The sequence below is a fragment of the Phaseolus vulgaris genome, chromosome 9 (assembly GCF_051622355.1).
Source record: "Phaseolus vulgaris cultivar YP4 chromosome 9, ASM5162235v1, whole genome shotgun sequence".
Classification (NCBI taxonomy): Eukaryota; Viridiplantae; Streptophyta; class Magnoliopsida; order Fabales; family Fabaceae; genus Phaseolus; species Phaseolus vulgaris.
In genome coordinates, this window is record NC_143506.1 from 8,921,865 (window position 1) to 8,933,383 (window position 11,519).

The 11,519-nt window shown below is 32.0% G+C and overlaps 1 protein-coding gene across 1 annotated transcript; it reads left to right on the forward strand.

Moving 5' to 3' along the window:
- The first annotated feature begins 5,264 nt into the window (after positions 1-5,264).
- On the forward strand, positions 5,265-6,958 carry LOC137821995 (nucleolar GTP-binding protein). Its single transcript, XM_068626834.2, has one exon. It carries the CDS (start codon positions 5,683-5,685, stop codon positions 6,697-6,699), a length of 1,017 nt encoding a protein of 338 aa, XP_068482935.1. The 5' UTR covers positions 5,265-5,682; the 3' UTR covers positions 6,700-6,958.
- Positions 6,959-11,519: the final 4,561 nt, after the last annotated feature.

An 11,519-nucleotide genomic window follows, 5' to 3' on the forward strand; every position in this document is an offset into this window, starting at 1 on the left:
TTATTTTTTTTATGTGTTTTACCTTTTAATAGCAATCCCTCTCCTATTTTAAAGTATTATGCAATTGGGGTGGTTTACAAACACAAATTTTCCAAACCAACCATTTCTTTTTTAATTTGTGGAGTAGTAGGAAGAAAAACATATTGTTTGGACTCACCAAACGCTAATCGTATACCAAGAACAAGAAATTGGATTAATCTTCATTTCAATTTTATCTTATTATTATGCACTTTTTTATTTTTTGTGTTTCAATGTTTATTTTCTATTTTATTATATGGTTTTACTTTTTTTTAATAGCAATCACTCTTGTTTTAAAGTATTATTCAATTGGGTGGGGGTGATTCACAAACAAATTTTCTCCAAACCAACCAACAAAATTTAATTAATTTAAATTTCCTTAAATTAGCATATTTATGATTCACCCAAATTTTTTAATTCATTTGAATTCAATTTTTGTTAAATTAGAATGTTTATGTTTCTATCTTAAGATAGGTTTATCTACATTCATTTTAAATTTTGTCCAAAATTTCAATAAAGGTAGTTTACGTTTATTTCACAGAATATATTCAAATAAATGTTATATATGTTTAGACTGTAAACTTTAAAAATATACAACTCTCACTTAAAATGTGTATTTTACATAATATATTTTAATATAAATGTTATAGATAAAATATAATATAATGCTACAGAAAATTTATTTAAATTGTATTATTAAAATACAAAGGTTTGAAAAAATATATATTTCAAGAGAACATTACATTAAGTTGGCTTATGTATGAGGTTAGGGGTTGTAGTGTCATGGGCCGAACCCGATATTTTGTATAAATAGATCGCCTACTGATATTCATTTTAAAGACATTAATGTCATATCAACCCAAATAAAGGGATCTCAGATAATCAGCTTAAATAGGATACACCATTTATTACTGAATTAAGCCAATAATAAGACCATATACAAGGAGAAGGGGGGAGAGCACTACCCTATATAAGGGGAAGAAAACAACTCACATAACACACAACACAAGAAGTAACTTTCAATTCATATTTTACACTATACTCGTTATATTTTATGCTCTTACGAACTTGAGCGTGTATCTTTTGCAGGTGGAGCCCCCTATTTCCTTAGAGTCCATGAAGCTTGCAAAGATACGATCAGTGTGACTATCTCGAAATTTAACCAACCTTAACTGAATGTTTTAGGTTTGTGATCGTCAATACTCTTGTCTGGAACATTTTCATATATAATCTAATTTCATCTTAATATATATCAAGTCTAATTGTTTTCAAGTTTGAATCAAACAAATACTCCTTAATGTTAGAGGGTGAGTTGGTAAGTTTTGTAAGTTGGACATGTTGTTATTTTGTTTTACAAGTTGAGCATGTTTATACAAAATGAATAAAGTTTGTTATATTGTTAGAATTTAGTACACAATCAGGAAATGTAGAATATATGCCAAGAACCATGTCTAAGTCTTAACTTGACATGGTGCTGAAACCAAACTCGGTCTAGTTCATTAAAGATCACGTATAGGTTTTAACTTGAGGTGAAGAAAAACTATGTACAGTCTTAACTTGATATGGTGTTGAGTTATTACTCAGTCCAGTTTATTGAAGGCCATGTACAAGTCTTAACTTTACGTGAAAAATAATTATGTACAAGTCTTAACTTGATGTGGTGTCGAGCTATTACTCGGTCTAGTTTATTGAAGGCTGCAGTCCAATTTATTGAAAGCCACATATAGGTCTTACCTTGAGTGAAGAAAAACCATATACAAGTCTTAACTTGATGTGGTGTTGAATATTACTCGGTTCAGTTTATTGAAGGCCATGTATAAGTCTTAACTTGCACATGAAGAAAAACTATGTACAAGTCTTAACTTGAGGGTGTCGAGCTATCGCTTGGTTCAGTTTATTTAAGGCCATATATAGGTCTTAACTTGATGTGAAGAAAAACCATGTACAAATCTTAAGTGATGTGGTGTTGAGCTATCACTTGGTCCAGTTTATTGAATGTCACGTACATGTCTTAACTTGACGTGAAGAAAATTCATGTACAAGTCTTAACATGATGTCGTGTCAAGCTATCACTCGGTTCAATTTATTGAAGGTCGTGTACAAGTCTTAACTTGAAGTGAAGAAAAAACATGTACAAGTCTTAAGTGATGTGGTGCCGATCGAGTTATTACACTGTCCAATTTATTGAAGGTCACGTACATGTCTTAAATTGACGTGAAAAAATAATAATGTACGAGTCTTAACTTGAGATGGTGTCGAGTTATAACTCAATCCACATACAAGTCGTAATTTGACGTGAAGAAAAATCATGTACAAGTCTTAATTTGACATGATGTCGAGTCATAGTTCGGTCCAATTTATTGAAGGTCACGTATAAGTTTTAACTTGACACGAAGAAAGACCATATACAAATCATAATTTGACATGGTGTCGAGCCCAAACTCGATCCATTATTACTAACAAAATTCTAATTAGTTAGCCTCTAAGGCCTCGTTCTGTGGTTGGGGGCTTGTGATGTCATGGATGGTTCTGATTAGTTAGCCTCTAATCTCTGGGCCTGAGGTTGAGGGGCTAGTGGTATCATTGGTCAGATCCGAGTAGTTTTTAGACTCTTACGAATAAAAATAAAGTCGGTATGAAAATAATCTTAAAAAATAATAATAATAAACAATATAACAATCCTATTTTTTATATATTATTATAATTACTGAAATAACAGAATTTGACCTTAAAAGAAGAATTAACATTTAATATAAAAAAAGATTAAAAACAAAACTAAATATATGATAAAAAAAAAAGGAGAACAACTCGACTAAAAGTAACTCTGCCTAAACTGAATAATTTAATTGGAAGACATCCTTCTTTGTTAGAACAATTTTTATATTATAATTTAATTAAATGAAATTCCGTTGAGATAATGAAAGTTCACATCAAACACACATCACAAATACATCAATTATAGTATGTTCTACTAACAAGTGAGATAATAGACACAACTTAAGTCTACTAATAGTCTCTTAGAAGAATAAAATGTAACTCTATTTTAACCCGAAAGGTAAGAGGATTTGAAATCCACTGCAAGCTTGTATACTTACAAAGTGAATTAAATCCACATGTCTCAATATCAATTAGATTATTAAATCTTATAATGCAAGTTGGTTGCCAACTAGCTATTCTTCGGTTTCATGTAAGAAGTTGAGCTGTCTCTCTTCTGAAAAGCCAAAACTACAGTGCCGAAGATGCAAACGTTTTAACACGCTTTCTTTTACTTTCTGTTTTCCACACTCTTATTTGACGTGATGTGGTCAGAAAATGACTTCTTCAACCTCATGCACACCTATCTATTGTAAGTCTCTTCTAAATTGAATGAACTAAAAGCAGTTATATATTACTTCCAAAGTAGCACTTTGTCTGATTTCTTTTAGCTTCAAACTTACTTTAAAACTAAAATTAAAAATAAAGAATTTCAAGTTAAAGTTTAGGTTCTGATATTTGAAATAAAGCAATTTTTTTTGGGTAGAAGTCAATATTGAAATTAGTTTTTAAGAACTCTTTTTATTTCAAAGTTCTATGGGATAACAAATATTTTTTTTAAAATTGTTTGACACAAAAGACAGATACATGTGTCTAACCCTTTTAACCATGACTTTATATACCATATGCCCCCTACCAGAAACTTAATTATTTCATATTGCTTTCCATGCAGCAAGTAATTAACTGTTTCAATTTGTCATATATACGACAAAATTGCATACACAGAAAAACATCTGTTGAGTTAAGGAGCAACACTGTGATGATGTATTATATTGGCTATGGTCTTTCGATATAGTCGCTGATTTTTTCCCACACCAATTGATTGCAAATTGTCACTAAATCTTGGCTACCTTTATCTCTCTTTGATCTTTCTGGGATATTTTGAAATTCTCCGAAATTTGAATTTATTTAACAGATTTCGCTAGTAAAAGTAAGTCTGTAAGTAAAGTTTATTGTCAAACACGCATGGGCAATTAACTTTTCAAAATTGAAAAGATAATTGAAATATGTTAGTTTGAGAGTGAAGCACGTGTATGAGTCGAGGAAGTTACCTTACAATCACCTTTTCTAAGCGTTATTTGGCTTTGTTTATATGGCTGTAACATGGAATATATGTAAATAGAAGTCTGGAAGATCTCAATATGATGATGACAACTATGAATTAAATGATAAAGATGAAGAAGAGTATTATATGATTCGTCCTGGTAAAGCATAAAATTATAATCCTAGTGCTACCTGCATAATGACTGGAGGGGACCATTTTTCCCATGCTCTCAAGTGCATTACCGTCTTCATTATGATATCCTCACTTTAATTAGTCCCCGTTTCACACCTTCATAACTTTAGTTCGGCTGCAATTTAACATTCTCCCCGATTCAGGAAAACAAAAGGAGTGAGAAAGAACAAAGGTACTTCAAAATTTCCTTCAACCTAGGCCTAAGGAAATTCCTGCTTGCAGCTGTCAAATCATATTCATACACTTACCATCACTATATATATATTTCTTTAAATTTTACACTCAGTTCACGCCAACATTTTTGGTTTCTTTAGATATATTCACTTTTTAAAGACAAAAAGCACGAGACAATTAGACAAGAAAGATAAAGAAAAGGGTAAAAAAATCTTATGTGCACTATTTTTAATTATGTTATTGAAATAAAATGACTAATAATTTTACTGATAACTACTTTTTTTTTTATAAAAAAAATTAATGACTCGTCTTTAATAAAGTTTATTACTATTTGCATAGATTGAGCTACGCATGAGTATTCCAGTTGAATAATTTATGGGCATAAAAACGTTGGGACGTATTTGTGTTAAATAATGGAAAGAAAATAATGTAATGTATGTAGTAGTGTAGCTAGTTGATGTGGGAGCATTGAAATGTGGGTGTTGCGAATGGTTGGAGTAGGAGAAAATGGTTTGTTTGTTGTGTTGGGATGGCATGATGAGTTGAATTGAATGATGGTGCAGCAGCAGTTTGGTTTGGGAAGCAATTAAGTGGAAGATGAGTTGAAACTGATCCCGAAGCAATGCAATGATCTCTATTCATTCTGTTGAAAGAAGGACCCTTTTGCTTTCTTTAAATATTCTCACAAAAAGTTGTGGGTTCGAAAGGAGGGGTGGTTAGGAAGTTGAGGTGGAGATGGAGTAGAGAGCATGTGTATTAGCAAGAGGGCATGCAGGAGTGAACTCAACTATCTGGCATGGGCTCACAAGTTATGGCCATGATTGGATCATGAAGCAAGCCTCGTGGGCTTTGCCTTTCCGTTTAACCTTTCTCTTTTTTAAATACTTCCCTAACCAAGGAAGCACCAGTTTTTATTTATGTATTTTAAATAACCCCCCCGTGACCCGAATTCAAAGAGTGGGGAGGGGGGGGACCAAAAGGCAGCGCATTTAGAATGAATTGAACAAACCCATGGATAAAAGAGAAGGAACACCTAGATAAAGGCTAAAGCATAACTGCATAAGCTGTCATTGCTTCCCTCCTTTCTTTTAAAAGCCCCTCACACATTCATATTTCCTACTTCTACTACTATCACTACTCTACTCTTCCTAACCACCCTCAACATCTAAGATCATTGCAACATACACGTTAACCCAAAACAAATTACAACCACAACAAATATGATCAAAGGAAGGGAAGGCAAAGCATTAGCACAAGCACCGCCCTCTGCTGATCTCTTAGTTTGTTTCCCATCTCGGGCTCATCTTACTCTAATGCCTAAGCCCATTTGCAGCCCGGCCCGACCCTCCGAGCCCACCAAACGCCACCACAACAGCCACCACCACCACCGTAAGAAATCCTTCTCCAGAGGCGGCGGCGGAGGCCAAGCCAGTCCTTTATTATGGGCCAAAACCAAGTCAATGGGCTCTGAAATCACGGAACCAACCTCCCCCAAAGTGACGTGCGCCGGTCAGATCAAGGTCCGGCCCAAAACGACCGCGTGCAGGAGCTGGCAATCGGTGATGGAAGAGATAGAGAAGATCCACACCGACAAAAAACAGAGGAAGCGTCTCGGCTGGGCCGAGAGCCTCGGTTTCAAGAAGGAGATAATGCAGTTCTTGACTTGTTTGCGAAGCATAAGGTTCGACTTCAGATGCTTCGGCTCCTTCCCCGGAACTGACATCGCCACCGAAGAAGAAGACGACGACGAGGAGGAAGAAGTCGAAGAGGAAGAGGAAAACCACGTGGGCGTGGGAGAGAACGAGAATGAAGCATCGAGAACTGTTTTCTCGAAATGGTTCATGGTGTTGCAAGAGAACCAAAACAAGCGGAGAGAAGAGACAGAGGAGAGAGGAAATGACGAGGAAAGTGTGTCGGTGTCGGTTCCTCCTTCGAACGCATTATTGCTGATGCGTTGTAGGTCTGCTCCGGCGAAAAGTTGGGTAAGAGAGAGGGAAGGTGGTGAAGAAGAGGAGAATGTGGAGAGAGAAAAAGGAAAAGAAAAAGATGAGGTGGCGGTAAAGAAGGGACAGAGTTTAAAGTCGTTGATGGAGGAAGAGAAGAGAAAGACGGAGAAGGTGGTGGTGATGCGATACGACTCTGATTTTTACGGCATTTCTTCTGATGTTGCCAAAGAGACGTGGATTGTTGGCGGCCTCAGAGATCTCATGTCAAGGAGTCGAAGTTCCAAAAGATAAGATATGAATATCATCATCTTCATTCACGGTTACAGCTATTTTTCCAATAATTTTTCTTTTACAACTTTGTGAGACTTCTCTTCATCCTTTGGTGTGAAAACTGGGAAATCTAATACTAAAATCCCAGTTTTAGCTTCTGGAATTACTGAGTTCGTAAACCTGTACAGTTTAATTTCTGATTTATTTGTATAAGTTTCCGGTGAAATATTTTGGTGGCTGCCAACTACGTCAATGAATCTGCTACTCCCTTTGTGTTGTAGAGTGAGAGGAATATTTAATTTTTGTTCAGTTCACATTTGTTACTATAATCGATATCAATACATTATGATGAGTGCAGCAAACTTTAACAACACAACTCACTTTTTTTTATACAATCAGATAATAATTTTTAATAATTCTTTACATCATTTAATTATAAATTTACTGGATTGTTAATCAAAAAAATTTCAAACTGCAAACACCTTTTACATAGTTTTATAAAAGTGAAGAGATTAAATTATGGAAATTATTTCATTTCTTTAATTTATTTTAAAATTACAAAATTGAAGAATATTTGTTCAAAATACAAAATTATCATTTCCTTTATTTTTCCACTCTCGAGTACACCGTTGAAGATCGAAAGTTTTGGTATAACTTATACATAGTAACAAACATTCCTTTAACAATTTAATAACTAAATATTTTAATATATTTAATTTATTTTTTAATTAAAAATATTATTATAATGGGTGATGAGGATGTGTTTTACTTTTTGAGTTTCAAACTAATCTTTTCCATTTTTCAATGGATAGTATCAAATCAGATCCTCTGCAGCAAATTTTCTTTATAGCCATTGTGCAGCTAAATCCAATCCACTGATTAGTTAATACTCTATAGAGTTAATAGTTCAGATTTTGGCCGCAGAGACAATAGAGGATCTGGTTCAGACACACCTCTATGATGTGTGGGTAAAGATATATTTATTTTTCTATTTTTTTATAATTTATTCAGTATCTTAATTCAAAAGTTATTTGTATGATTTTTGTTACATTTATATTTTAATGGTATTAATACTATTTGGTCAAATTTTAGTTTTTATACTACTTATCTTTATTATCATTATTTCAGCCAGATAATTATTAATTGTAATAATATTTTTAATATAAGCTTATACAAATAGTGTATTTTTGCATTGTAACTTTCATTTAGGAAATCTTATATGCATGGTTTAAATAAAAGTACATCGCATCACTGAAAAAAAAAATATCATATTCAATAATACTTGATATTAAAAGTGTTTTTTTTTTCTTAAAGTATTTTATTTGGTTTGTGAATCAGGTGTTCTTCTCAACATTTAAACATGATAAAGAGTTGTACACATATTTTGAATATCCGTGTGTGACACATGTTATGGATACTCAAACATTATAAAGTAGTGGATGATTTCTTTAGAACTTTTTGGATTGCATTCTAATATGTGATTGGTGTTTAAGTGTTGGCTACATCACTAAAATGTTAGACATTCAAGTGATGAGTAAAATGTTAGACATTCAAGTGATGAGGTAGTTATTGAAGTGAGAAAAATTCTAGAAGAGAATTAGTCTCGAGTTGTAGTTTACTCAAGTAGCAAGTACATTGCTCCAACGAGATGGTTGATGTCTTGGTCATATTGAAAAGGTCGCTCCAACAATGATGTGCTAGGAGTGTGATGATGTTATGTTACATTATATATTTTTATACATGCTTCTACTGATGACATAGTGTATAAAATGTGAGATTAATTATATATGGTCTTAAATGTATGTGATTAATATGTATGCATTTATATGGGCTTTTGTGGGTGGTGAATCCTATTTGAATCGCTTATATACATGTATATATTGGTATATAAGGCTTGATCTTGGATGGATAGCTCAAATTGAATGGTTTACATGGTCCTTGATGGGATACCCAGGATAGAATCATACCATAGGTGTCATTGAAAAACATGAAACTCACGTTAACATATGTATTTTTGTTTCTCTAGTGTCTAGTCATGTAGATAAAACTTTAGGTAGTGAAAAATTGAGAGACACTAACATTTGGTTTGATATCAGGGTACAACCTATAACAAATATTTTATTTGACATTGGATGTAAGTTAAGATCTAGTGGTTCAAGAAATATCAAGTATTATACTATGGTGGAACTTATTTATGTGGAGGTTGCCTTTCATTTTTGTTATGACAAAGATGTGAGACTAAATGTGATTTCATTAGCTTTCATGTGCATGATGATGATTATATATGAGCATGATTACGATATTATAGGTTATGTTTTAATTTCATTAGCTCAAATCACATGTGTAACAAATACTATATGTAAAAATTAATATTTCACGGTCAAATGAATTAAGAGAGTGTTATATTTTTCATAAAGAGAATAGAACAAATAAGAAATGAGTAGAAACAATATACTTCTTTTAGTGATGGAACTTAACATGAAGTAATGAAAAGAAGAAACAATGAATTTATGTTTTATTGTTGAAAAATAATAATAAACTGAGTAGGTGAGAAGAGAAAATATATAAAAAATAATAATTTTCTTCTCTTTTACATTTTATCACTTTTTTATTGTTTATTATATTTAATTTTATAGATTAATATGTATTAAAATTAAGTGAGTCTAGGTAACAAAGGAATATAAGTTTTTTTTTTAAGAAAACTAATATTGATTTTGTATTTTATAATTCTTAGTTGTTGTTTTTATATATGTGTAGTTTTTTTTTATTCTAACATTGATTTTTTTTTTACATTTTGTCTTTTTAGCTATACCTATAATGAGTGTATACTCAGACTATTTGTTTTAATTTAAATAAGAAAAAAATATTCTTTTTCATATTCTTGGATTTCTCTTGTTTTTATAATAGTAAATTATAAAACAAATTGATTTTTTTTTAATTTAATCCTCATTATTATATATATCAGAGCATTTAAAGATATTACACTACCTACCTGGTTTCTAAATTAGTTTCTATTACTATTAAATGGTTTCTAGATTGATATCTAATTAGCTACCAAAGTTTTTTCTATCAAATTTAAAATCTAAATAATTGGTAGTTAAAACTTTGGTAGCTAATCAGATACTAATTTAGAAACTATTTAACCATAATAGAAACTAATTTAGAAACAATTTTTTTTAGTATTAAGATGGTCTCTAATTTAGTTATTATAACAACTAATTATTTTTAGTCTATAAAATTGGTTTCTATTTCATGATTTTCTTGTAGTGTATATTAACATATGAAACATTTTTATTTCCATGAAAGTTTGGAGTGTCGTTTGTTATTCACAATGACTCTTTGGTAAACTTCCAACAATCCAGTGGTTAATGACGTTTGGGGACGATTTGGGTTGGTGTTGTGAGTGGAATTTAGAGACATAGGAACTCGGTGACCTTCGACAGGGGCGTGGTAGATGCGCTCGAGGTATTTGCACTGGTACAGGTAAATGTTTGGTCTTTGCAAAGTCCTGTTGTAATTCATTTACGTACCCCAACTGGGTTTTGAACCTAGTGGATTGTATGAGGCTGATTGTTTAATGCTTTCTTGAGTTGCTTTGGTTGTTCCTTTTTTAAGTTGGAAGGTGTTTCTTGGTTGGAGGTTGGTAGGACGCTAACTATTTATGTATAAGAGTTGGACCATCCCTGAAGTGGTTCCCATTTATTTATTTTTTATTGATGATAAAAAACAAAATTTGAAAGTTATAAAAGATCAACTAGCTAACTTATCGCTTATGAGCTAGCTTAACACGTAAGAGTTAGTTTATCAGCATACATTTAAAATCAAAAAATATTTTAAAAGTAAAACTAAATAACCAAGTTATAGTTGTAAAGATTAAAAGCATTTTAAAACCAAGTTATATGTTATATTAAATAAATTACATAGATACCATATTTATTACTATGTTACTAGTATAATTTGATTCTGCTGCAACCTATATAAATAAAGGAAACAGAATTTTGCGGGTTCATTTCTTTTTGTGAAATTGTAAATCAAATTAGCGCGGTAATGTTTGTTTACACGAAAATAGAAGTAAAACAATCATGGTTAGGAATCTTATTTGATTTTTAAAAAGGAGATAACATATTTTAATTACTGCTCTAATTTGGTTTACGATTTTAAAAAGAAAACAAAAAATATACTGTAGAGGAATCTAAAGGGAAGAAGTTATCTTCTCCCATTAAGTAACGTTACTCCTCTCCCGTTAATCAACGAACATAGTAAGCATCCTCCTCGATCAGTGTAGCCTGAAAGACTTTGAACACACATCTAACGTCAGTAATCCTGTCAGTACAATAAACACTGCCAATTTTTGTATGTTCAGCTGCTAAGGTAATAAATAAGTAATAGCACAAGAAGGGATAGAAGAAAGATTTTGAATCTGTGAATATGTGATGGTTAATAGCAAATCGATTAATCAACTGTAAGAAGAAGAAGATTATATATATGTTCGTCGTGCCATGATTGATGTTTGATCATTTATGGGTCGTTTTTCGATTTTTGTATCTCCCATTATTATGAAGGAGCACAAGTCAAGGGATCTCAATCAATCAGACTTAATCATTCTTAATGACTCAATTAAAACAGAATCATGACTAAAGATGAAGATGTTACAATTCAGTTTATATATATATATGCTCTACAGAAAGACATCACCTAAACATATAATAAACAACACAGGGAGTACTCTCAACTCCTATTTCATATTATACTCATTATATTATACTCTTACTGACTTAAGCGTCATCAGGCTTGGCAGTTAAAGCTTGTCTACTTTCATTAATAAAGAGGTCTGAAAAAGT

What these genes read in the sequence shown, in the direction of transcription:
- LOC137821995 (XM_068626834.2), top strand. Translation starts at nt 5,683, where the DNA reads ATGATCAAAGGAAGGGAAGGCAAAGCATTAGCACAAGCACCGCCCTCT.